This window comes from Elaeis guineensis, chromosome 12 (assembly GCF_000442705.2).
Source record: "Elaeis guineensis isolate ETL-2024a chromosome 12, EG11, whole genome shotgun sequence".
In the NCBI taxonomy this organism is placed as follows: Eukaryota; Viridiplantae; Streptophyta; class Magnoliopsida; order Arecales; family Arecaceae; genus Elaeis; species Elaeis guineensis.
The window spans coordinates 92,590,103-92,617,768 of record NC_026004.2 but is presented as its reverse complement, the minus strand read 5'-3'; the positions used below and the strand labels follow the sequence as shown (position 1 = coordinate 92,617,768).

General features: G+C 37.7%; 1 protein-coding gene across 2 annotated transcripts; it reads left to right on the top strand.

Moving 5' to 3' along the window:
- The first annotated feature begins 13,666 nt into the window (after window positions 1–13,666).
- Window positions 13,667–19,195, top strand: LOC105035986 (phytochrome-interacting ankyrin-repeat protein 1). Of its 2 annotated transcripts, none has more exons than XM_010911712.3 (3): window positions 13,667–14,445; window positions 17,896–18,076; window positions 18,722–19,195. In XM_010911712.3, the coding sequence occupies exons 1-3, from the start codon at window positions 14,311–14,313 to the stop codon at window positions 18,931–18,933; spliced, it is 528 nt and encodes a 175-aa protein (XP_010910014.1). In that variant the 5' UTR covers window positions 13,667–14,310; the 3' UTR covers window positions 18,934–19,195. The 2 variants fall into 2 exon arrangements, with proteins under 2 accessions (XP_010910014.1, XP_010910015.1); XM_010911713.3 differs by having other exon boundaries at window positions 13,669–14,445; window positions 17,905–18,076.
- Window positions 19,196–27,666: the final 8,471 nt, after the last annotated feature.

The window sequence follows — 27,666 nt, the reverse complement described above, 5'->3', positions numbered from 1 at the left end:
GCTTTTTAATGCTGCTTTTTGTGCTCTAACGGCTCTTTTTCTGTCTAGTTTGTTTTCCCTTGTTTCTTAAGACTATAAAAGGTTTCAAAAGGTGGAAAACAAAAACAAGAGAGATCAAAATATCCAAGAGGCATTCAAGTGATTTGAAAAGAGAAAATCAAGAGCATTCAAGAGGGCATTCAAGTGCATTCAAGAGAAGGTTTTTCAAGCCAACTACTCAACATCATTCAAGAGCTCATTTAAAGCCTTCAAGAAGCCATCAATCAAGCTCACCAACTCCTCAATCATTTACTTCATCTCTCATCCACTTTGAGGAAATCCAAGAAGGGCTTCTTCATTTGAGTAAAGCGTATTTGTTGTTATATTCGCTCACTTAAGGAGCTATTCTTGTACTTATTTGTGCTCTAAACTGATTTTATCTTGTGAGCAATTGTTTTTATTTTGGAGGGTTTCCAAAACAAGGAAAGGTTGATCCGAACCTGAAATCGGAGTGTATTGGGTCGGCTTGTACCCGGAAAATAAGTGGACTAGCTTGGGATAGCTAGTGTCGGAGTTTCCGACGGTTGTATTCGGGTTGAATACAAAGTATAGTGGATTGAAATTCCCAAGTAGGAGCTTGGGGAGTGGATGTAGGTGCAAGGTTGGCACCGAACCACTATAAATCATTGTGTTTGTGGCATGCTTTATTGTTTCTCTTTAATTCTCCATTATATCCTTGCATTCTTGTTTTAAGTAATTAATCTCAAACCAAAGTCTCTCTCTTCATTCATCAAGCTTTTGATATATAATTTTTACAAGTAATTAGTTAAGCCTAAAATTTTTAAAACCCAATTCACCCCCCCTCTTGGGTTGCATAGCTGGGCAACAAGTGGTATCAGAGCCCGGTGCTCTAGCCCTTCTTTGATCTAACAATCAAAGAGCCAAAGATCTATGGCAACCCACGTCGGCACTTCTCTAGCCGAGGGGCAATCTACCAACCGACCTCCACTTTTCAATGGGTCTAACTACACCTATTGGAAAGCTCGGATGAAGATTTTCATACAAGCACTAGACTATGATATGTGGAGTATCATAGTGAACGATCCACACACACCCACCAAGATAATAGATGGTGAGGAGTCAACCAAACCCGAAAGAGAATGGGATGAGGTTGATAAGAAATTGGCACAGTTAAATGCTAAAGCTATGAATGTTCTTTACTGTTCACTTGATGCAAATGAATTTAATCGCATTTCTACCTGTGCATCTGCTAAAGAAATATGGGATAGGTTAGAAGTAACCCATGAGGGAACAAATCAAGTAAAGGAGTCTAAAATAAACATGCTTGTACATAAATATGAGTTATTTAAAATGGAGCATGATGAGTCCATAACTGCTATATTTACTCGCTTTACTGATATAATTAATGGTTTGAAGAGTCTTGGCAAATCTTATACTAACAGTGAACTTGTAAGGAAGATTCTCAGGTCATTGCCAAGAACCTGGGAAGCCAAGGTGACTGCTATCCAAGAAGCAAAGGACTTGAACACTCTACCTCTAGAAGAGCTTCTTGGATCCTTGATGACTCACGAGCTTAGCATGAAGCAACATCAAGAGGATGAAGTCAAAAAGAAGAGAACCATTGCCCTCAAATCCACAGCCTCTCCTGATGAAGAAACTGACGATACAGAAGATGAAGAACAGGATGAAGAAATGGCACTCATCACCCGAAGATTCAAGAAGTTCCTAAGAAAGAGGAAACAGGGGATGAGAAAGAGACCTTTCACAAAAGGGGAACAAAGCAAAGAGAAAGAAAAAGATCAACCCCTTATATGCTATGAGTGCAAGAAGCCGGGGCATTTCAAATCCGAATGTCCACAATTGAAGAAAGGTCCCAAAAAGTTCAAAAAGAAGGCAATGATGGCCACATGGAGTGCGAGCGACGACTCAAGCTCCGATGAGGAGACCTCAACAGAACAAGCCAACCTGTACCTTATGGCACACGATAATGAGATAATTTCTGAAACCCCTAGTGATTTTACTTTTGAAGAATTGCACGAAGCCTTCAATGATTTAATTGATGAATTGAAGAAACTAGGAATGAAAAACAAAGAACTAAAACTGAAAAATCAGTCTTTAGTAAAACAAGCAGAAAATCTTTCAGTTGAAAAATCTACTTTGCTTCAAGAGAACCAAAGCCTAAAGAATGATATTAATAAGCTGAAACCTATAGTAGATAAATTCACCTTAAGTTCAAACAAACTAAATATGATTCTTGAAAATCAAAAGGCCGTATATGATAAGGCCGGACTTGGCTATAACCCCTTAAAGAAATAAAAATTTCTGAAAAATATTTATGTAAATTATTCAAGTAACAAGCCTACCAATACTACTTGTTTTAAATGTGGTAGAATAGGACATAAATCTTACACTTGTGCAAACATAACTGTAAAGAAAATATGGGTTCCAAAAGGAACCATCTTGACTAACCAAAAAGGACCCAAGAAAGCTTGGGTACCTAAAACAAAAACTTGATATTTGTTTGCAGGTGTGTCTAGCATCCCATGGAGAAAACAGGAAATGGTATCTGGACAGTGGATGCTCGAGACACATGACTGGTGATGAATCACAATTCATCACGCTTGATGCTAAGGATGGAGGGATGGTCACCTTTGGAGATAATGGCAAAGGAAAGATCATCGGGATAGGTAACATTGGTATCACTCCCTCCAAATATATTGAAAATATTTTGTTAGTTAAAGGTTTAAAGCATAACTTACTTAGCATTAGTCAATTTTGTGATAAAGGGTATAAAGTAGTTTTTGAATCATCTGTTTGTATTGTGACTAGTCCTGTTAATGATGGCATCAAATTTATAGGACATAGACATGGCAATGTTTATATGGTAGATCTAAATGATTTAGCCAAATTAGACATGCAATGCCTAGTATCCTTAAATGCTAAAGTTAATGAGACTAGTTGGCTTTGGCATCGTAGACTTGCTCACATTAGCATGCATTCTCTTTCAAAATTAATTAAGAAAGAATTAGTTCATGGCTTGCCTAAACTGAATTTTGAAAAAGATAGGATTTGTGATGCATGTCAATTAGGTAAGCAAACTAGAGTTTCATTTAAATCCAAAAACATTGTTTCAACTTCTAGACCATTAGAGCTTTTGCATATGGATTTATTTGGACCAACTAGAACCACAAGTCTAGGAGGAAAACGATATGGTTTTGTAATAATAGATGATTATTCACATTTTACTTGGGTTTTCTTTTTGGCACACAAAGATGAAACTTTTCATATTTTCACTAAATTTCATCGAAAAGTCACTAATGAAAAAGGATTTTCAATTCAAAATATTAGAAGTGACCATGGAACTGAATTTGAAAATCAAGACTTTAAAAAATTTTGTGATGAGAATGGAATCGGCCATAACTTCTCTGCTCCTAGAACACCCCAACAAAATGGGGTAGTTGAAAGGAAAAACAGAACCTTAGAAGAAATGGCCCGTACCATGCTTTGTGAAAGCAACCTTCCAAGATATTTTTGGGCGGAAGCTATTAACACAGCATGTTACATTCTAAATCGTGCTTTAATTAGACAATTTTTTAAGAAAACCCCCTATGAACTTTGGAAAGGAAGAAAACCAAATATTGCATATTTTCATGTTTTTGGTTGCCGATGTTTTGTATTAAATAATGGTAAGGAAAGACTTGGTAAATTTGATGCAAAATCAGATGAAGCAATCTTTCTGGGTTACTCCTCTACTAGTAAAGCTTTTAGAGTTTTTAATAAAAGAACTTTAGTAGTTGAGGAGTCCATTCATGTTGTCTTTGATGAATCTAACGATCTTCCTTCAAGGAAGAATGAGGGTGTTGATGATGCAGATCCATTAATAGAAGGTATGAAGGAGATCACTCTGAAAGATTCAGCCACTCCAGAGGACAAGGAACAAGAAGACAAACAAGATGAGATAGGTGAGGAAATTCAAGAACAACCTCAAGGTACAAATGACCTACCCAAGGAATGGAGGTATGTTCACAACCACCCTAAGGAGTTAATTATTGGTGATCCTATGCATGGTGTAAAAACTCGCTCTTCACTTAGAGATGTGTTTAATCATTGTGCTTTTGTATCTCATTTTGAACCTAAAACTATTGAAGTAGCTGAAAAAGATCATAATTGGATTAATGCAATGCAAGAGGAACTTAATCAATTTGAAAGAAATAATGTTTGGACTTTGGTTTCAAGACCTAAAAACTGTTCAATAATTGGCACAAAATGGGTCTTTAGAAACAAATTAGATGAGCATGGTAATGTAATTAGAAATAAAGCAAGATTGGTTGCTAAAGGATATAATCAAGAAGAAGGGATTGATTTTGATGAAACCTTTGCACCAGTAGCTAGATTAGAAGCCATTAGACTTCTACTTGCATATGCTTGCTTTATGAAATTCAAATTATTTCAAATGGATGTTAAAAGTGTATTTTTAAATAGATTTATTGCTGAAGAAGTTTATGTAGATCAACCCCCTGGATTTGAAAATCATGCCTTTCCTAATCATGTTTTTAAATTAAATAAAGCTTTATATGGATTAAAACAAGCACCTAGAGCATGGTATGATAGACTAAGCAAATTTTTACTAAGTAATGGTTTTTCAAGAGGTAATGTAGATACAACCCTCTTTATCAAAAGAAATCAAAATGATATGTTAGTTATACAAATTTATGTTGATGACATAATTTTTGGGTCTACTAATGAATCCCTTTGTCAAGACTTTGCTAAGCTTATGCAGGGAGAGTTCGAGATGAGCATGATGGGAGAACTCACCTTCTTCCTCGGACTCCAGATCAAACAATCAAAAGAGGGAATCTCCATCACCCAAAGCAAGTACACCAAGGAACTACTCAAAAGATTTGGAATGGAGAACTCCAAACCCATTGGCACACCAATGAGTCCCTCATGTAAGCTTGACAAGGATGATGAAGGTAAATGTGTAGACTTAAAATACTATAGAGGCATGATTGGATCATTATTATATTTAACTGCAAGTAGGCCTGATATCATGTTTAGTGTTTGTTTATGTGCTAGACATCAATCTAATCCTAAAGAATCTCATTTGAATGCTGTTAAAAGAATCCTTAGATACTTAAATGGTACTCAAACTTTAGGGTTATGGTACTCTAAGGACTCACAAATAGATTTATTAGGATATTCTGATGCTGACTTTGCTGGATGTAAACTAGATAGAAAAAGCACAAGTGGAACTTGTCAATTTCTTGGAGTTAACCTAATCTCATGGTTTAGCAAGAAACAAAATTCGGTAGCACTGTCTACAGCTGAGGCCGAATACATTGCAGCCGGAAGTTGTTGTGCTCAAATCTTGTGGATTAAGCAACAACTCGAAGACTTTGGAATTAAACTTAATGAAACACCAATAAGATGTGACAACACAAGTGCCATAAATCTATCTAAAAATCCTATTCAACACTCAAGATCCAAACATATTGAAATAAGACATCACTTCATAAGAGAACATGTTCAAAACAAAAATATAATTCTTGAATATGTTTGCACCGAAAATCAATTAGCTGATATCTTTACAAAGGCCCTTAGTGAGGATAGATTCTGTGAAATTAGGAGAAATCTAGGAATTCTTGATCCATTTGCCTGAATTATTTTTCAAATTCCAATGATTTATGATCAAAATCTCCTAAGAGCTCAATTTCCAACACCTTTCTTGGTCCCAAAAGCTCAAGTTTTTCATTCTAAAAACTCATCTTAGAGCTAAACTCCTTCTCCCCAAAATTCAAATTTTTTTGGAATTTATTCATATTTTTCCTGATTTTCTGAACTTCATGAGTCGACCCCCATGAGTCGACTCAATGGCAAACTTGTAATTCCCAGCAACTTCCAACGGGCTGAAGGGTTTATATGTTGAATTACTGTTCGTGAGCTGACCCTCACGCTCGTCTTCCTCCTTCCGAAATCCATTCTCCCTTCTCCCATTTGCTCCATTTCCTAGGCTTGAGCTAGTGGAACTCCTCCCGCCTCCTCTCCACCGCAAATAGCCACTCCGGGAAAGGTTCTTTTGTGACCTCTTCCCTTGTTCTTCACGGTTGGAGCGTGCCCTAGCACTCCACCGTCCCTCTCAAATCCACTCATTCTCTCCTCCAAAACCTCAAATCACTCTCTTATAATCCTTCCTCCACTCCTTCACTTGCTCCTCAAGTCTCCTCGCCTGCTATTGAAGAGGGTATGGCACCAAAAATGAAACTTCCCCAAAGGAGAAAGTCTGTCCGGAAACTTGAAGAAAGTGTCAGAAGGAAAAGACAAGCGGCACAGTCCACCTCTGCTCCCGTTCCAGCTTCAGTTCAAGGTCCTTCACAGTCTTCTCAAACTCCCAGTAAGAACCCTCTCTCAGATAGAAAAGTAGAAATCGGGAAAAACATTGACTTCCGGTTCTTTGAAAGTGAGGGATTTTCTTTAGCAAGTAAGATCAAAAATCAGGGATGGAGCTTTTACTGTTCACTCAAAGAAGTCACCTTTGTTGACCTTGTTAGGGAGTTTTATCAGAATCTTATTTATGGAAATGGGTCTGTAACTTCAACTGTGAAAGGGATTGATATCTGTCTGGATCCTGTCATTTTAGGGGAGATTTTACACTTACCTAGTGAAGGTTATGCATACATGGAACTCCCCGTGAAAGAAGAAGGTATAAGTGTTATACTTGGAGGAACCTACCAAGGGAATTTGAATAAACTAGAGGCCAAGATTTTACCTATAGAAATGAGAATCTTACATCAAATGGTCACAAAACTTTTCTTCCCTAGGAGTGGTAGGCACGATCTTCTGTCAGGCAGGGACATATGCATTATGTTTCACATTATCACAGAAACCCCCCTAAACCTCCCAACACTTATGATAGAGGCCATGAGAGAGACTCTGAACAGATCTAAGGCACATTTGCCTTATGGTATGGCCCTGACTAGAGTTTTCAGGAGGTTTGGAGTTAGTTGTGAGGGGGAGGCTCCCATCAAACTGTCTCATGTTGATACCTTCAACCTACACACCTTGCATCGAATGGGGTTCACAAAAAGTGGTGGTGGTTGGATCAGGGGAGCTGAGGAGAGAGCAGAAGAAAGAGCAGAAGAGAGAACAGAAGAAAGAGCAGAAGAGAGAGCAGAAGAAAGAGCTGAGGATACAGCAGAAGTCAGAGCTGAAGAAGAAGAAGGTCCATCATCTCCTGTTCATGGCTTCAGGGCAACTTCACCAGATATACAGTTCTTTCCGGATCCAGAGGCTGGCCCTTCTGAGTTTACCAGGATACCCACACATGTGCATCAGCCAGAGAGCAGAGCACCTCCGCCAGAGTTCACACTGTCCGACTATCAGATTGAGCGGATTGCACAGCGTATGGTCTCTTTGATGTCGAGTCAGATGAGCAGTACTTCATTTGTACCAGGGGCTACTTCTACTGATCAGACTTTGACTCCCCACATCTCCACAGTATATCAGATGATGGCAGATCAGTCCATGAGGATTCAGCAGCTTGAGGACACTGTTCTGAGATTGACTGGCAGAGTTCTCGAGTTACAGGGGCAGGTCTTCGATTTGGCACACCCTCAGCCTCAGGAGTCTTCGATTGAGGTCACTGATCTCACTGCAGAGGCCGGCAGACTCAGAGGAGCTCTTGAGGGCGGTTATGAGTTACTGAGGAAGGAGATCAGAGGATCAAGTGAGCAAGCTACTACTCAGTTCACTGCACTTCTCCAGGCTGTCTCCAGGGCACTGACTGTACTTGACTCCATCAGACTTACCCTTTCAGTTCAGTCCCTAGCTTCTCAGCGTTCTCAGCCACCCAGTTCCTCCCGTTCGCCTGCTCGTGCCAGTTCTTCCTCTCGTGCCAGAGGCAGACGGGGTCGAGGACGCATCTCAGATCCAGATCCATCTGATCCTTATCACATTTCTGATGATTCTGATCATTGATCATTTCTAGATCCTAGGTCTTAGTGTTTAGTCCTCTCTAGGATCTGTATTTTTGGGCCATGTATTGACATGAGCTAGTTGACTTTGTATGTTACTTTTTATGTTACAATCTATGTACTGAAACAATTATGGCTTTACCTTTGGAATGATGATTATCTTACTTTGGTCATATATTCTCTTTTGTGAAATATTGTCTTCTCTTTATGGTATTATCATTTTATGATTGCTATTAATAGTTGCTTCATTAAGGGGGAGCAAACCCTACAAGAGGAAAAATTAAAGAATGCTTCAAAAAAAGGACTTAACCTTGTTTGATGATGTCAAAAAGGGGGAGAAATTAAACACAAAGAAATCCATCAAAATCCATCAAAAGCAAACACTACAAATTATGAGAAATTAATACATTGACAATTTTAAGTACAAATGCTAAATATACTGCAAATAAGTACCTTTTAAAATTACTCATACTCTGATTTGCTGTAAACCATTGAATATGCTTTGATAGGCTTTCAAATTCCAAACCCACTCTGATATATTGAATACATTGCTCTAATACTTTGACAATTTTACTACTCCGATACATTACTCAATTTTACTCTGATACATTGAAAAACTGTTTTTTATTACTCTGATACTTTGCAAAATTTTTCTCTGATACTTTGTAAAATTGTTTTCCCTACACTGATACATTGCAGGATTTTCATTTCTCTTGCTCTGATACATCTTAAACTTAAATGATCTAATACTCTTTCCAAATCAACTATTCAATATGCTTTGGCACACATGACTAGTTTTGAGAATTGAAAATTTTTTTTCAAAATACAGTTTGCTCTGATAATAAAATCAAATTTTCTGCTCTAACATCAAAACAATTATCCAATGAGCATATCTTACAATCTTTAAGCAAATGGACAAACTATTTGTGCATATAACCAGTTGTTTCACATGCCAAAAGAATCATACTCTTTTCAAGCATATGCACCTAAAATGCAATCTGTTGAAATTCATGATTCAGAAAAATACTTTTGTTCAAATGTTTTGTCATCATCAAAAAGGGGGAGATTGTTGCTCCTAGATTGATTTTGATGACTACAAAACAGTTGGAAGAGATACAAATAATTTTTATGTGAAAAAGACCTTATGCTCTACAGGGGCAAAATCGTAATTTCATCAAAACTCTGATTTGATAGCATCATCGTGTAGAACAAATGATATGTAATCTATTGGTGAAAGTTTCATGGTTTTTGGACTTATATTTTTGGAGTTATGAAGGTTTGAAGTTCATGAGTCGACTCATGAGTCAACTCATGAAACTATGAGCTGATTGGCACGCAAAGATTAGCCATGGCACGCTGGTTTTCTGGCTTGGCACGACCTGTGAGTCGACTCATGAGTCGACCCACAAGGCATGAGTCGACTCATGAGTCGACCTCTGCTGTTTTGGGCCAAGAAAATCCAGAAACCCAATCTCTGGACTTTGCAACAGAGGTCGACTCATGAGTCGACCCCTGAGGCATGAGTCGACTCATGAGTCGACTCATATGACGGGATTTGCCTGTAACGGCTAGTTTTTGGCCAGATTTGGTTGCTTTTTAATGCTGCTTTTTGTGCTCTAACGGCTCTTTTTCTGCCTAGTTTGTTTTCCCTTGTTTCTTAAGACTATAAAAGGTTTCAAAAGGTAGAAAACAAAAACAAGAGAGATCAAAATATCCAAGAGGCATTCAAGTGATTTGAAAAGAGAAAATCAAGAGCATTCAAGAGGGCATTCAAGTGCATTCAAAAGAAGGTTTTTCAAGCCAACTACTCAACATCATTCAAGAGCTCATTTAAAGCCTTCAAGAAGCCATCAATCAAGCTCACCAACTCCTCAATCATTTACTTCATCTCTCATCCACTTTGAGAAAATCCAAGAAGGGCTTCTTCATTTGAGTAAAGCGTATTTATTGTTATATTCGCTCACTTAAGGAGCTATTCTTGTACTTATTTGTGCTCTAAACTGATTTTATCTTGTGAGCAATTGTTTTTGTTTTGGAGGGTTTCCAAAACAAGGAAAGGTTGATCCGAACCTGAAATCGGAGTGTATTGGGTCGACTTGTACCCGGAAAACAAGTGGACTAGCTTGGGATAGCTATAGTCGGAGTTTCCGACGGTTGTATTCGGGTTGAATACAAAGTATAGTGGATTGGAATTCCCAAGTAGGAGCTTGGGGAGTGGATGTAGGTGCAAGGTTGGCACCGAACCACTATAAATCATTGTGTTTGTGGCATGCTTTATTGTTTCTCTTTAATTCTCCATTATATCCTTGCATTCTTGTTTTAAGTAATTAATCTCAAACCAAAGTCTCTCTCTTCATTCATCAAGCTTTTGATATATAATTTTTACAAGTAATTAGTTAAGCCTAAAATTTTTAAAACCCAATTCACCCCCCCTCTTGGGTTGCATAGCTGGGCAACAGTATATCAGGGCCACCGATCACCTAATCAAGCTTAGATTCATCCTCAGCCATCCAATCATGATCGACTGTGATCTAGACCATCAGATCGTGCAAAAAATAACCTGAACCGCATGTGGACCGCGCATTCGGTCCACACGATCCCATGGACTACCCAGCGCCCCGCAGTCCATGGTGGACCACACAGGGATGCTGGGCCTGGGCGCCCACATGCGCTGGGTCGGCCCATGTGTTGGGCCTGTCCGTATGCTAGGCCGCACGTGCATGCATCTCCATCGGGCCCAACCACGTCACCGTCGGCCTCCGCCGCCTTGTGCACCGCGCCGTCTGCTCCGATCTTCTTTCGCATGTATTTTCTCTGTTTGGACTCCATTTGAGCTGTTCTTGAGCTCGTTGGACTTTGTTCGTTATCCTGGACCTCGTTGTGGACTCAATATAGATCGAATCTTGAGGTATATTTTCTAATAATTTTTATTTCAACTCGATATTCGGTCTCTACCTATCTCTGAGAGCTTGTGATTCATCTCACCCTCATGTCCTGGGGCATGCCTGCTATCTCATGGATGGGCAAATATAGGAGTCGAGCCAGGCTGCTCCATCCCACCTCCATCATGGGCTGTGTCCACTCTGATCAAAGATCTACTCGGGATATCATCCTACGGCAATAAGAATTTCACCCTGCGATGTCTCCTATCATCCTCTCGAGTCTCGTGTCTCATGCTCGATCCACTTCCATTTGGAGCTCCACCTCGCTCTAGACTTCTCCTAACTCCTGAAGCTCTACCTCGCACTGGGCCCCCCGTCAGGTAGTAATGTCCTCTCATCCTCTTCTTCTCCTCCAGAATAATTCTATCACCACGCAATACCTTCAGAATTTCTCCATCAGCTACTGTCCTGTAGCCTCTCGAATCTAGTCTACTCAGTGAGATAAGATTTCGTCTGAAATCGGATATGTATCGAACCTCCCCCAATCTCTTCACTACACCATCATGTGTCCTCCAGCTGACTGTCCCGATGCCTCTGATCACACAGCTCGATCCATTCGGCAGATAAACAGTGCCCTCACTACTCTCTAGGGAGTCAAACTATTCCTCTCTGCAATATACATGATGGATGCATGCAGAATCTAAAATCCACTGCTGGAAAGAAGTAGATACCTTGTCAGATATCTTCAGGACATCACCCTCTGAATCGTTACTAGCCGTCACTGCAGTAGCTCTCGTCCGATCCCTACGTTAAGGGCAATCTTTGGCTAGATGCTCCAACTCATCACACCGGTAACATCTGGTCTTGCTCAAGTCTCTCGTCCTGGACTTGGACTGTCCTCGTCGTAATTTTCTGTCACTCTGTCTGCCACCTCTTGCTCCTCCAGAAATCACCAAAGCTAAGCTGCTGCCCGAGCTCAAAGATAGATTCTCCCTCTTGAGAACCTCATTCTAGAGAATCGCTGTAGTAACCTCATCCATCTTGATGGTGCTCTTCTCCACTAGAAGAGCAGTCATCAAAGACTCATACGAAGGGAGAAACGATGCTAGCAAGACCAGTGCCCTGATCTTCTCTTCATCTTTCTCACCAATGCTAAGGAGGTCGGTGAGGATCTTCTGGAAGCGGCTGAGATGCTCCTGTATGCTCTATCTCTCAGACATCCACAGCTAGTAGAACTGCCTCCAGAGAAAGAAGGTATTGGTAAGAGATTTTGCCATGTACAACTCCTCGAGCTTCGACCACAGCATCATCGGAGAAGTCTCATCAAGCACATGGATTACCACCTTATCCGCTAGATACAAGCGGATCGTACTCACCATCTGTATCTGGAGCCGCCTTCAATTCTGCACCTCTATGGTGGTTGGCTTCTCGTTGCATAAGAGAGCATCGATCAATCCTTGCTGGATGAGCACGTCTTTCGCCCTTATCTGTCACAAAGAGAAATTACTCTTTCCATCAAACCTGTTGATCTCCACCTTAATTGTGCTTGTCTTCTCCATCTTCTATCTCGATCACCACTGCTGCAACCTACGCTCTAGCACCACCTTGCTCTGGTACTAATTGTTGCGTCAGGATCCGGTACCACACGGTGCAGCAAGAAGAAAGAAGAAACAAAACAAGAAATACAATACAAATATGTGGATCGACCTCAAGCCTACCTCCATGGGGTATGCAAACTTTACTATGAGAGAATAAAATAAAATCAATACAAGAGAAACTACCACTCAACCTTTGTACAAGAGTCTCTCAACAAAAAGTCTCAAAATCCTCACAAAAGTTGTCTGAAATCTCTTTTGAAATCTTTATACACCTCCAGGACGTCACCAGCTCTCCAATACAACTGACGGCTTATCAATCGAAGTTTTATAGACTCCGAAAACTTCAAAACACTATTATACTAGGAAACAGAGTTCCAATCAAACCTAGAATCATCCGTGGCCGTCCGATCATGATCAGCTCGCACCAGAGCCATCCGATCGTGCACATAAGGGCTACTGATCATCTGATCAAGCGCGCCCTGCGGTCCACGATGGACTGCGTAGGGATGCTAGGCCTGGGTGCTCGCATGTGCTGGGCCGACCTGTGCGTGTGCTTGTGCTGGGCCCACTCGAGTGCTAGGTCATGCGCGCCTGCGCGTGTGCGTCTCCATCAGGCCCAGCCGCACCACCACCAGCCGTCGCCGCCTCTTGCACCGTGTGATCCGCTTCGATCTTCTTTCGCACGTATTTTCTCTATTTGGACTCTGTTTGGGCTATTATTGGGTTCGTTGGACTCCGTTCGTCGTCCTGCATCTTGCTGTGGGTTCAATATGGACCGAATCTTGAGACGTATTTTTTAACCATCTCAAATGATAACTTAAATTTAAAAAATATGTTTATAAAATATTAGATTAAATTTGAATTTGTTAGGTCTAAAGCAGGTTAAGTACTATTATGGATTGATAATTTTTTTTGTATATTTTTATTTTATTTTGGAACTGCTATTTGAATATTTTTAGGACAGGGTCTGAGGTCATAGGTGGGGTGGGGGCGGGGTGGGGGGAGAGCGGTAGCTGTGGATGACGTTATACGATCAATCTGTTCATTCCCGTGACTTGACGCAATCCACCAAGTATTTGCAAGCTCCGTGTTCGTGCCAACTTTTCCTCGGCTTAATTAATCGGGAGTCTTCTTCGAACGGTCTAACGAACCGGCGGTCCAAAAACACAGTGATTCACTTTTGCGAACGATATAAATCTGAACCAACGCCGGCTCCACGCATTAAACACTCCGTGCCCCAAGGCCAGAGAGAGTGAGAGAGGTTTCTTGCGACCTAGGGTTTCCTCTACCAGCTTGGATCCATGTCCAAAACCCTTGGAATCCCGCCAGATAATCCTTTTGTTTGATCTTGCGCTCCCGGATTCGCTCCCAATTCCGTCTCTTTCCACCTAGTCGATCCAGGGATTATTTCTCTTCCATGATTATGTTTCTGTTTTCTTTCCTTGTGTCCTCTTGTTCGATCGTGGATTCGATCTCTTCGGTTCTTCAGAATCTCCGCGTCTTCGGCCCTGGATTGAATCCTTTCGCACCGTTCGGCATGGGCAACTACTCGGTTTCCCGCTAACCTTCTGGCTTCCCGGGATCCTCTTTTCGAACTATGTAAACCCTCGATCTTGGACCTGTTTCGATCGATCTTTTGTGCTCCAGTTTCAATTCGTGCCACAAGATCTAGGTTCTCCTTTCTCCTCGAAAAATTCCTTTTCTTCCTTACGGTTGGGTTTTCTTTGAGGAATCATATCATATCCCGTCTCTTCCTTCTGGAAGAAGACCAAAGAAAAATAAAGTTTCGATTCAGGGCTTTCTTTGGGGGAATCGGCTCGCTCTTGATTATTTGGGCGTGTGGTTGCAATTTGGGAAATCATGCTGCAAGAAGACGTGGCACAGCCTCGCCGCCACTTGTTGAGCAGGCGATCCTTCAGGCAGAGGTCAAGGGAGAGGGACGATAGGGGTTGGACCCTGCTTCACATCGGTGCTCGGAAAGGTGACCTGAAGGAGGTTGGTGTCCTTGGCGCACTTTCTGTTTTGCTTATTAGCTTATGTAGATTAAGCTATTTCAAGAATTTGGTATATTTGATGCTTTTAACAGTTTATGGTTTTGTGACTAATGATAATCTTTGTAATCCCATCCCCCCCGGGACCCCCCAAAATAAAAAAATAAAAAAAAAAGAAAACCTTGTCGATATGTCTCTGAATGATTTGTGGCTTTTGGTTTATGCCTCTCATGCAAGTTCAACAACATCAGAAACTAAGTTACGTAATTGCTTGGATCTTTGTAAGTACTTTAGTTTTCACATTTTTATGTGGGTTACTCTTGTGCTAAGTGTAATGGGTTATATTACGATTGTTTATTTTTCTTCTCTTTCTGTTTTGCAAAACGGTCAAAATTAATTTATTGATAGAAAGTTTAGATTTTTCTTTTTGAAGGAGGAAATCCATAGTTTGGGCAGAAATTTTCATTTTAAATTAGATCAAGGAAAATGAAGGCGTAAATGAAATAGGAGAAATTGCAATGCTATCATAACTTAAATTCTCAGCCAAAAGTTATTTCCTAACCGATGACGCACTTTCTTTATCTTTTTCCTTTGAGATGACTGAGCAGATTGTGAATAAGAGGGATTACCAAGAAGAGACACGTTAGCCGATTGGGCTTTTTCATAAGCTATGTTGCATATGATAAATTTGCAGATAACAAAAGATGATCCAAAAACTTAGGAATGCTTTTTTTAAGAATTACCAAATGCACAGTAGTGATAAGTTGTTTATTTATTTCTGGTCATAACGTCAACATCAGATAAGATGACTCAGCTATTCATGGATCAATAATCTAAAGCAAATCTTAGGTGAACTAAAAATGATAACTAGAAGAATTTTATACTCTCTAAGAAAGTATTTTTTTCAACGAAATATTTATTATTTTATTAGCAAGTACTTGTTAGGGACTCCTCAGTCATGCTTACTTCCTAACAATTTAACTGTGTATTGTTGTTTTTATCACACGAGTTGCTAATTTCATGTATTATTCAACTGATCAAACTTGTATCCTTCTTCACAGTTGAAGCGAATTTTGAGCTACCATGACATTTAATGGAAGAGAATGTCAAAACAATTGTTTCCAATTTGTGCCTTGATCTCTAGTTAGGCCTTTCTTTTCACAATTAGATGGTCTGAATATGTTGTACTTGTTGAGAACTTCAATCTCTTTACTTTTTGTAGCTACACTAGGACTTTCTTTATTTGAAGTTTGATCCTTATTTTCTATTGGCCTTTTTGATGGCCTTGTTTGGACTTGAGCTTGACCAGTATTGACTGTGATTGAGAGTTGTGAGTCCAGCTTCAGATGGCAGCATGGAGTTTTTTTTTCTGTTTTTTTTTTTTTTTTTTTTGGGTGCCGGGGGGAGGGGGGAGCAGAATAAGGAATCACATCCTAGCATCAACATTCTTATCACTGTATCGTATGCTGAATGCAGGGAACATGTGGTTTCCAGCATTTTACATTTCTCTATCATTTTCCAATCCATGTCAAATCCAAGTGTCTCAACTATTCTGAACCAATTCTCATTATCTCCTGTCTATGTTGTTCCAAAACTGTGAATGACCTATTTTTACCTCATCCACAAACTATCACCTTATAAAAGCATTCCATAGTTCTGTTTATTCAGTTTCTTTTTAGAACTGTCAAGATCCATCTCCAATTTAAGAATAAGTAAGACAACATAAAGGCATAAGTAAAAGCATCTGCATTGCTTTGTGCTTTTCAAGATTTTACTTTCAATTGGATCACATTAATCAATATGCTCATATTTGCGAACTTCGAAAACAATTGAAAATTACTTGTCTGGTTTCTCATGTCCTTAGTGTAAGCAATTTTATTTGGTTGGGTTGTGTCTTAATTGACTGTATGACCTTGTTGGTCATGTATTAACATGTTGCAAGCATGTATTTCCTAATGCTCGATTAAGTTGATGTTTTCAACATGTATAACCATGACTTACAAGTGTTTTCGATTTTCCTTGTCTAAGTTCTAGACCAGTTTCTTGATAAGTTATGCTATGCAAGTGGTATGTTGTTTGCATAAGCAAGTCATCCCTTTGCCATGGCATGAAATGATTTGCTGCTACAAGCTAACATGGTTTCACCCAGTATGATCTGAAAAGTATCATTGCTTTTCGGCCACCTAGATCATGTTGAATGGATGCTATGGTTTTAGCTTAGGATCTGAAAAATACACTAGCTGTATTGGCATTTATTTTAGACTAGCCATTTAACAAAATATTAGGCTAACTGATTAAACTTTTGGATGATATAAGATTCTTAGGAAATTCTGACTGGTTTGGATACACCGATGATACTAAGAGATTTTGAGGAACTAATTCAAGTGAATTAGGAATGAAAATGTCTGCGTCTTTTGGTGGCTGGGTTAGATATAAGGTAATGTTGCAGAAGGATGAAATTCTTGTGTTCACATGATCTGGGATAATCACTTCACGATCTAGGGCCAATTATCAAGCTTTGAAGCATAAGAGAAAGGGGTAGAAAAAAGAAGATTAGAAGAAAGAAACCAAGGCCGGGGTTATGCAACCCTAAGAAACCTTAATGCAATACCAACCATTAGCTTGACTTAATAAATCCTGATTTTTAAACCAAACTTATAATGAAAGTAGTGGTTCATTATACTATTTGTGCATAATTGAGAATACATTCATCACCAAATAGTTAGTGAATGCTTTTGAAATGATAATGTGAAATCTGATGAATCAGATAAGGCGATGGACCTAAGTTCTATGATTTGTTTTAAGAGTCCTCAAACATAATAACCCTTATATCTCTTCTTCTCTGGAGTAGATGAAACTTGAAATAGCTGAATTGAAATGCATTTTGCATATGTTATTACAAATAATGGCAATTATGAGCTTGATTGATGTGGAAGATTAACGGTAAGGTTGCTCCATTAGGAGCTGGAGCTTACGGGTTCGAAATATGGAAACAACTGCTCCATGTGTGGGAATAAGGCTGCATACATCTAATCCTCTCCAAACCCTGCAATGGTGCCTCATGCACTGGCTGCTTTTATATGGAAGATCTAGATGGATAGAAATTGTTGTTATTATTACTTATTTGGGCTAACTGTTAGAACTACAAAACCATAATTGTTATGGAGAAGCCATTTCCATTTAATTGGGTTTTTAAGGTAATAATTCGCATTTAAATTTTATAAGATGCTATTTATTCTATTATTTCGGTCAAACCAGCTTTTTTATTCATGCTGAATCATATGGTTTTCTATGACTTTACTGTAAAATCACATGGCATATACTTCATGCCATGCCTAATATGTCAGCTTTCTGTCAGTTCAGCATGTTGATGATCAGGTATAGCATCCTCTGGCAAGCTGTAATTCATTGTTTTAAATTCTCTCTTTATCGCTTGATTTGCGTAATCTATTAGCTTTTCCAGGTGAGGCGGCTGCTTGATGAAGGTATGGATGTTAATGTGACAGCATGGGGCCCTAAGGCACAAGGTGCAACCCCTCTCCATCTTGCTGCTCAAGGTGGACACCTCAGGGTTATGGATGAATTACTTGAGCGTGGTGCAAACATTGATGCTAGAACAAAAGGCGCATGTGGCTGTAAGTTGTACTTGTAGTTTTTGATATTTGGAATTGTCCAGGGATCGCAACCTGGCATGCAAAGATATGTTTCTGAACAGATTGACTTTTTCATCTGTTCCTGATTTCCCCTCTCCTATTGTTCATCAGTGTGCCTGAGTTTGGTTAATACAATTTATTTCTTCGCTTGGAATGCAAACCTGATTCACAAACTTGCTCGATGGTTTCATATGTTATAATTGGTATCAGATCCTTATCCTGAACAACTCCCACGTCCCCTCCTCCTCCTCCTCTCTCACTCTCACTCTCACTCTCACTCTCTCGCTCTCACCCTTTCTTATACACGCATCAGATTTCTTTATTTATCTTGATTTGGTTGCTTAATTTTCAAAACCTAGTTGACTCATTTTTGAGAATGGATGATTTTTCCCCTTCCATATTGCATGACAAACGTATCAACCAACGGCCATCTAGTAAATGTAGCTTCAAACCAAGACCGTGTTTGTGTTATTTACAAATTCTCCTCCCCTTTACGTTATCCTTCTTCAGTATCCTTATCTGAATTTCTGATATTACTTGTTCTAGTGTCTGGTTTTGCACCATTATAAATAGGAACATTCAGTATTAGGTTTTTGCTGAAGTCGTCCTTCCTTTTTGATGAACCAGGGACACCTCTCCACAATGCAGCCAAAGAGCGGAATAAGGAAGCTATCAAATTCCTAATTGAAAGTGGTGCATTCTTGCCTCCTGACATAAATGACCACAGATTTAATCCACCCCTTCACTACTGCCCAGGTCTGGAATGGGCCTACGAGATAAAGCGTCTACAAGATGAAAGCTTCTCTTCCAGCGATACTACTTGCACTTCTGAGAACTGAGCCAGATGCTTTCATTGATGTCACGTTCATCTCGCGTACAAGTATGTAGAACAGCTGAGACATTAATGTTGTGATGTGTGCTTAGTTGTTGGCCATCGACCTCCTTTTAGGTGATGTAGACCGACTCCTTTTAGGTGATGTAGAACTACGTTATCTGTTTCAGGACTCTGCTGGCTTGCGATGGAACGAATATATTTCTCGAAGTTAATGTATGCGGTTGTGAAATAAAGGTTGTTGTGCTTGTGCCGTTTCAAGGTTGCTAGATGTTTGTTTTTTGAATGTTGATAGTTGTAGCCTCCTGAAATTTTTTTTTTTTTGGGTAAAATATAGCCTCCTGAATTAAAATAAACCTATGCTTGCAAAGTTGAACCGAATTGTTATACCTAATGGTTGCTAACATTTTTTGCCGAAAAGGTGGGGGATGTCTTCATCTCTTTTTACACGATGGATGGCCGCATGTGGAAATGGACTATGCAATTTACATCGGTAGATAGAGGTAGCAATGAAGTGGGAATATGGATCAAATCAAAAAATTTTAAATTTAGATTTAATTTATTTATTAAATATATTAAAATTTAAAATTTAAATTTGATTTATTTAATAAATAAATTATTCGATCCGATTTGTCTGTGATTCGTTTATAATTCAGTTAAAAAAATAAAATTTAATTTATTTATAATTTATTTTAAAAAATAAAAAATAAAATAAAAATTTGCTCTCTATCCTAGTTTCATCTTTATTCGATCGTCTCTCTATCTTCACCGCATCTCTGTCTTTTCACCCTCATCGTCTTTGGCTCTGCCTGATTGAAGCTCTCGATCACCTTCGGCTCCGTCCTTGACTGTGCTCTTGATCACCTCTGCCCCATCGAATTTTCTCAACCGCCTCCAGCTCCGCCCTTGACTGAGCTCTCAGGAGTGGAATTTGAGCTTTGAGGGCAGTGAGAGAAGAAGGGAGAATTTCGGAATTTGGATCTCCATGGCTCCGTCATCTCCAGGCTCTAGACCTCTAGTCGACGCCCCACTACCTTCTTTGCCTCCGGACCTTTGGTTCCTTCACTTTTTTTGCCTCCGGTAAGTCCCAATGGTTGAACTCCATGGCCTCGATATTGTCTTCAAAACAGTGGCAGTGCAAAGAAGGAAAGGGAGGGGAAGAGAAAACCCTAAATATGATGGGGCCCTATGGTATTGGTGGAAGACAAGGGGTAGTATGGTGCAATCAGGAATTGGTGAAATATAAGGGGTAGTGTGGCGTGTTATCCACCATGGGATTTGACAAGGTCTAATTGCACCTCATGCAATACGGAGGCAGGGTATTGGGATGGGTGGGATCGTGGGACCGAAGGAATTGATAAAAAAGCATGCCAAATGAGAGGAGCCCATTACTTAATTCATTTAAACGGCCTAGTTAATGATGCACAAACTAATCTGGTCCAATCAAAAAATTATACAAGTTAAATAGGTTAAGCATGTTAGATGTCTAAGTCTGAACCCAACCCAAATAATAAATAGATTAAATGGGTCGATCTGTCTATAAAACGAACCTATTTAGCCCAAAGTTAAACCTGTTTATGATAGGTCGAACATAAATCGGATTGGCAGATTGGATCATATTTTATCACCCCTAACAATAGAGAATCCATGCAGCCCTTTTGATCTTTTTTTTTAACTTTTTGCTTAATTTTCTCTTTATCTTCTTGTGCTTTTTCCTTCTTAACCATCAGTTTTGCAAACTTTTAAACATTCTAAGCTAAATCTTGGCTGCCTTATTTACTGTTAGCACAATTTTACCAAATCTTCTTCTTGGTTTGATTGATCTTTGAGTTGATCAATCTTGCTATATTTTATAATTTCTTTTAAACTCGATCCAATCTCTAATTGGTCAAATTTTTTCTATAAATCCTCACTTTTATTTTGCTCTATTTTTGGATTTTTGTGAAAGCCTGGAACTAAAATTCACACTTCAAACAACTTTTGTTTAAATTGTCTTATCTTGTTAGAATTTGAATTGATAGTGTTGCTGCTTGAATCGATCGAGATCGGAAGATAGACATATGATAACTTCGAGCTGGAATGTCGGTACTGGAGTGACCTGCAAAATAAATCTCCAAATCGAAGGTTGTGGCTCTGGCGAGGACCTTCCGATGCTCTAGTCAGAAAAAACATAGAATAAGGAAGCAGCAACGAGTTCTCTGAGAGGAGTTCGATTGAACTTACTTGGGTCCTTGGGGCTCTGGTTGTTCATATAAAAGAATATCGGACAGCTAGTTGCATAGCTATGCGATCGTGCAATCCCGAGATTATCGAACCGTTGAAATTATCATAGTGGATGAGATAATTTAGCCCTTGATTGCTCCCGTGAGATCAAGGGAGACTGTTACATTGGATTATTATCTATTCGGGATGGACAGCTATCGCACACACATAATGAAGGGATAAGTCGGCTGAGACAGCTCGTGCATAGATCGGACTTCACGGATACCTCAGCTCAGCAGAGAGACTGACTCAACTCATACGACAATCAGTGGTTGTGTTGACGACCCGAGAGCCTGAAATATCTTGCGATGCAATATCGATCTGAGATGCTCACGGTATCCCCCATAATATTACCTCCTTACTCTTGAGTCTGAGAATTAGAAGAAGGGAGTACTCCAAAAGTGTCTCGAACTCGATGACGGGCGTTCCTGCCTTCATACCTGTCTTCCACATTTAAGGCTTGTGGCATTAGCTTGATACAACTGACACGGACGGTCGTAATTGATGGGATCACTCAGACGATGGTCCTTTCGAGGCTCTAATTATTTTGTGGTGGCTTTTTATTTTCTTCCTCTTTTATAATTGCACTTTGAAGAATGGATATCCATAGGTTTTCTTGTGTTAATTTTTCGTCACTTCCTTGGGGCAGGATTGATCCACAACATGTGAAGAGGCTAGAGTAAATTCTGGCTCGAAGGAGACTATTGCTCCAAGAATTGATTTTGATGATCACAAACTATTTGAGGGGACTACTAATGAGTTTCTTATCTTTGAAGAATGTTTTAGTGATGTTTCAGATAGTCCAAAATATTGAGTTTGAAAAGCTCCATCAAGTGTGCCAAAGTTGATGTTTCTGCAAGTTGAAGCCATTTTTGAAGCTTTTTGAAAGTGTTAAATTGATTCAAATTTATTTAAAAGTATTTGATAGTGTTCTGATAAATTTTAGACCTTAAATGTATGAAAAACTGAGTTGGAACAAAATGAAGTGACCTAATTAGGTCATCCCCTTCCATTAGATAGCCGGCACGCTTTGTTTTTGGCTTGTGGCACGCAGTGGGACGATCCATGGGTCGATCTATGAGACTCTGAGACCAAAATAGAGAGTCTATTTTTCAGACTGACCAAATGAGGTGACTCATGGGACTTCCCAATCACAGTAGGATGACCCATGGGATGATCTATTCTGGGCGAACCTCGTAATGGCTAGTTTTCAGTCTATTTTTGGTGCATTTAATGCGCATTAAACACTCTCCAATAATTTTTAACCGATACTAAGACACTCTCAAGTCCAAATAGAGGCTATAAATACTCTCTAGAGGTAGAAAATCAACTAAGATTCATGCATTCAAGCTCACATTCATGAAAGTGAAAGAAATCTCTAAAAAGAGACAAAAGAAGCATTCAATCAGCTCACCAATCACTCTCCAGTTATATTCAAGTGTGCCAATCAATTGAGAGTATTCAGTAAAGGCTTCTTCTCATTGAGTATTATCTTTTTGTTGCATTTATTATGCTCATTTAAGGGGCTGTTTGTGCTGAAATTCCTGTACACTCATCTTTTGTTGTTGTGCATTGGATTTTAGTTTTAGGGGGTTTCAAAACTTGGATAGGTTGATTCAAACCTGAAATTAAAGTGTATGTGGGTTGGTTTATATCTGAAAAATAAGTGTTCTTGCTTGGATAGCAAGGGTCGGGGCTATCCAACGTGTTCTATCTCAAAATCTTTTTAATGGATTGAATTTCCAAGTAAAGACTTAGGGAGTGGATGTAGGTGCAAGATTGGCGCCGAACTACTATAAATCTCTTGTATTTGTTGTGCTTGTATCTCTTTATTCATTCATTATGCTTTATACTTGCTTACTTATCATTTGTGGTTGATTTCATTTTTTTAGCTAATCAGTTTACTCCACTCAACAAGTATAGCACATTACTTAAGTTCACTAATTATAAAATTTTAAAAAGACCCAATTCACCCTTCCTCTTGGGCTCCATATCTGGGTAATAAGTGGTATCAGAGTCCGGTGCTTCAGTCCTTACTTGATTTAACCATCAAGAGCCAAAGATCTATGGCAGCCCAATTTAGTACATCTTTAGTCGAGGGGCAATCCACAAACTGACCTCTATTTTTTAATGGATCTAATTACACCTATTAAAAAGCTCGGATGAAAATTTTTATTCAAGTACTTGATTATGATATGTGAAGTATTATAGTAAATGAACTCCACACACTCACTAAAGTGATTGATGGTGTGTCTTTCTCTAAGTCGGAAGGTGAATGGGATAAATTTGACAAAAAAATGGTTCAGTTCAATGCTAAAGCCATGAATGTCCTATATTGTACCTTAGATGCAAATGAATTCAACTGTATTTTTACTTGTAATTCAGTTAAAAAAATTTAGGATAGGTTAGAAGTTAAACATGAAGGCACAAACCAAGTAAAAGAGTCTAAAATTAATATGCTTGTGCACAACTATAAATTATTTAAAATAAAATCTGAAGAGTCTATAACACAAATATTAACTTATTTCACTGACATCATAAACGATCTAAAAATTTTTGAAAAGTGTTATTCTAACAATAATCTTATGAGAAAAGTGCTTAGGTCTCTACCAAGATTGTGGGAGGCAAAGGTTACAGTGATTTAAGAAGCCAAGGACTTAAACACTCTACCTTTGGAGGAGCTACTTGAATTCCTCATGACCCATGAGCTGATCATGAAGCAGCATTCTAAAGAAGAGACTAGTAGAAAGAAGATAATTGCTCTCAAATCGATAGCTCAAGAAGAAAAAGATTCAGAAAAATCGAAGAACAGTGAAGAAGATGAGGACTTAACTTTAATCACCAAAAAATTTAGACATTTTATAAGGAAAAGAAGATAAGAGACCAAGAGAAGACCACCAGTTAAGGAGGAGCTGAGTAAAGAAAAGAAAAAAGAGCAGCCCATCATCTGTTATGAATGCAAGAAGTTGGGCCACTTTAGATCAGACTATCCCCAACTCAAGAAAAGTCAGAAGAAGTTCAAAAAGAAAAAGACAATGATCGCTATGTGGAGCGATAGTAATGACTCTACCTCAGATGAAGAATCTCATGAAGAAGCCAACCTATGCCTTATAGCACATGAAAATTAGATAACCCCTGAAACTCAAAATGAATTTTCTTATAATGAACTGCAAGAAGCTTTTCATAAACTTTTGAATGATCTAAAAAAATTAGGATTAAAAAATAAAGATTTGAAATTAAAAAATCAAGCATTAGCTAAAAAAAAAGTTGACAATAAAAATAAAAAATAAAAAATAAAGTATCAAACTCTATTGAAAGAAAAAAAAAATTCAAGCTTAAACAAAACTCTTGTAAAGAAAAATCAGGATCTAAAGGTAGAAGTAACCAAATTGAAATCAATAGTTGATAGATTTATCCTAAGGTCAAATAAACTACAAATAATTATTGACAGTCAAAGAGCAGTGTATGAGAAAGCTGGACTTGACTATAATATCTTTAGAAAATAAAAGTTTCTAAAAAATATTTTTATAAATATATCTATGAGCAAATTGCCAAATATTACTTGTTTTAAATATGGCATAGTAGGACATAAAGCTTATACATGCTTATCAAATAAATTTACTGATACAAATGTTAAGAAAATATAGGTTTCAAAAGAAATCAGTGTGACTAATCTCAAAGGACCCAAGTTAGCTTGGGTACCTAAAGTTAAAACTTGACTTTATGTGTGCAGATGTATCTTGCATCCTAAGTGATAAAATGAAAGTGATATCTTGATAGTGGGTATTCAAGATACATGATCGGTGATGAATCTCAATTCATCACATTGGAAGCTAAAAATAGAGGGATAGTCATCTTTGGAGATAATGACCAAGGAAAGATCATCGGTATAGGTAACATTGGTATCACTCCCTCTACTTGTATTGAAAATATGTTACTTGTAGATAGTCTCAAGCATAATCTTTTAAGCATTAGTCAATTATATGATAAAGGTTATAAAGTAATTTTTGAATCATCTATGTGTATTGTAACTAATCTTTTTGATGATAACACTAGATTCATTGGGCCTAGGCATAAAAATGTTTACATGATTGATTTGGATAATCTTTTCATGCAAAACATACAATATTTTGTGGCCATGAATGCTAAAATCAATGAGACTAGTTGGTTTTGGCTTCGTAGGTTTGCATATATTAGCATGCACACACTATCTAAAATTATTAAAAAAAATTTAATTTTTGATTTACCAAAAATAAGTTTTGACAAAGATAAAATTTATAATGCATGTCAATTAGATAAACAAACAAGAGTTTCTTTTATCTAAAAATATTATTTCAACTTCTAAACCTTTAAAACTTTTACATATGGATTTATTTGATCCTACAAGGATAACTAGTTTAGGAGGTAAAAGATATGATTTTGTAATTATTGATGACTTTTCATGTTTACTTAGATCTTGTTTTTAGCATCTAAAGATGAAGTATTTTTAGTATTTTTTAAATTTTGCCAAAAAATTTCAAATGAAAAAGGTTTACCAATTATTTCAATTCGTAGTGACTATGGCATTGAATTTGAAAACAAAAATTTTAAAAAATTTTATGATGAAAAAAGCATAAATCATAATTTTTCAGCACCTAGAATATCATAACAAAATGGAATAATAGAGAAAAAAAATAGGACCCTTGAAGAGATGGCCCGTACCATACTATGTGAGAGCAAGCTCCCAAAATATTTTTGGATAGAAGCAATCAACATAGCATGTTACATCTTAAACCATGCTTTAATAAGATCAATTTTAAAAAAAATACTATATGAATTATGAAAAGATAAAAAACCTAACATAGAATATTTTTATATTTTTGGTTGCCGCTGTTTTGTTTTAAATAATGGCAAAGATAGTTTAGGTAAATTTGATGTTAAATTTGATGAAGCTATCTTTCTTGGCTATTCCACTTCTAGCAAATCTTTTAGAGTTTTCAATAAAAGAACACTAGTAGTGGAAGAGTCAATTCATGTAATTTTTAATAAAACTAATGATCTTCCATCAAGAAAAAGAGAGGGTACTAATGATGCAGGTATCATAGAAGAAAGAATAAAAGAGCTCACCATCAATGACTCAAATGAGCAAAATGAAGAACAGTTGGAAGAAAAACATAGGATGAAAGGATCAATGATCAAAATATTCAAGAACAACCTCAAGATACAAGTAATCTTCCAAAAAAATAGAGGTATATCCATAATCACCCCAAAGAATTAATCATTGGTGATCCGATACAAGAGGTAAGAACTCGATCCTCTCTTAGAGATGTATGTTATTATGTAGTTTTTGTTTCACACCTAAAACCTAAAATAATAGAAGAAGCTGAACAGGATCATAACTGGATAATTGCTATGTAAGAAGAGCTAAATTAGTTTGAAAGAAACAATGTATGGACTCTTGTTGCTAGACCTAAAAATCATCCAATAATCGAAACAAAATGGATATATAGGAATAAATTAGATGAAGATGGTAATGTAATCAGAAATAAAGTAAGATTAGTTGCTAAATAATATAATCAATAAGAAAAAATTGATTTTGATGAAATATTTGTACCTATTGCTAGACTAGAAGCCATAAGAATGCTGCTTGCTTATGCATATTTTATGAACTTTAAATTATTTTAAATGGATGTTAAAAGTACTTTTCTAAATGATTATATTGCTGAAGAAGTATATATAGAGCAACCCCCAGACTTTGAAAATCATAAATATTTAGATCATGTATTTAAGTTAAACAAAGTATTATATGGTTTAAAACAAGTCCCTAAGATTTGGTATGAAAGATTAAATAAGTTCTTACTAGAAAATAATTTTTTAAGAGAAAAAATAGATACAACTCTTTTTATAAAAAGAAAAGATAAAAAATTCTAGTTATACAAATATATATTGATGATATTATATTTGGATCTACTAATGAAGCTTTGTGCTAAAAATTTGCCAAGCTCATGCAGGAAGAGTTCGAGATGAGCATGATAGGAGAACTCATTTTTTTTCTCAGACTCCAGATCAAGCAAATGAAGGAAGGGATCTCCATCACTCAAAGTAAGTACATAAAAGAACTATTAAAGAAATTTAGAATGGAGAGCTTCAAAAGTGTAAGTACTCCTATGACCCCTTCCTGTAAATTAGATAAAGATGAATATAACAAAAATATTGATTCAAAGCTTTATAGAGGCATGATAGGCTCTTTGTTATATTTTATTGCCATTAGACCTGATATAATGTTCAGTGTATGTATGTGTGTTAGATTTCAGTCAAATCTTAAGGAATCTTACTTAAATACTGTTAAAAAAAATTTTAAATACTCAAAAGAAATATAAAATATAGGATTTTAATTTTTTAAATATTTTTTTATTAATTTAATAGGTTACTCAGATACAGATTTTGTTGGATGTAGGTTAGATAAAAAAAATACCAATAGAACTTACCAATTTTTAGG

Coding starts and splice junctions, on each gene's coding strand:
- LOC105035986 (XM_010911712.3), top strand. CDS start 14,311: ATGCTGCAAGAAGACGTGGCACAGCCTCGCCGCCACTTGTTGAGCAGG. Junction 14,446..17,895: donor GGAAAGGTGACCTGAAGGAG/GTTGGTGTCCTT, acceptor GTAATCTATTAG/CTTTTCCAGGTGAGGCGGCT. Junction 18,077..18,721: donor AACAAAAGGCGCATGTGGCT/GTAAGTTGTACT, acceptor TTGATGAACCAG/GGACACCTCTCCACAATGCA.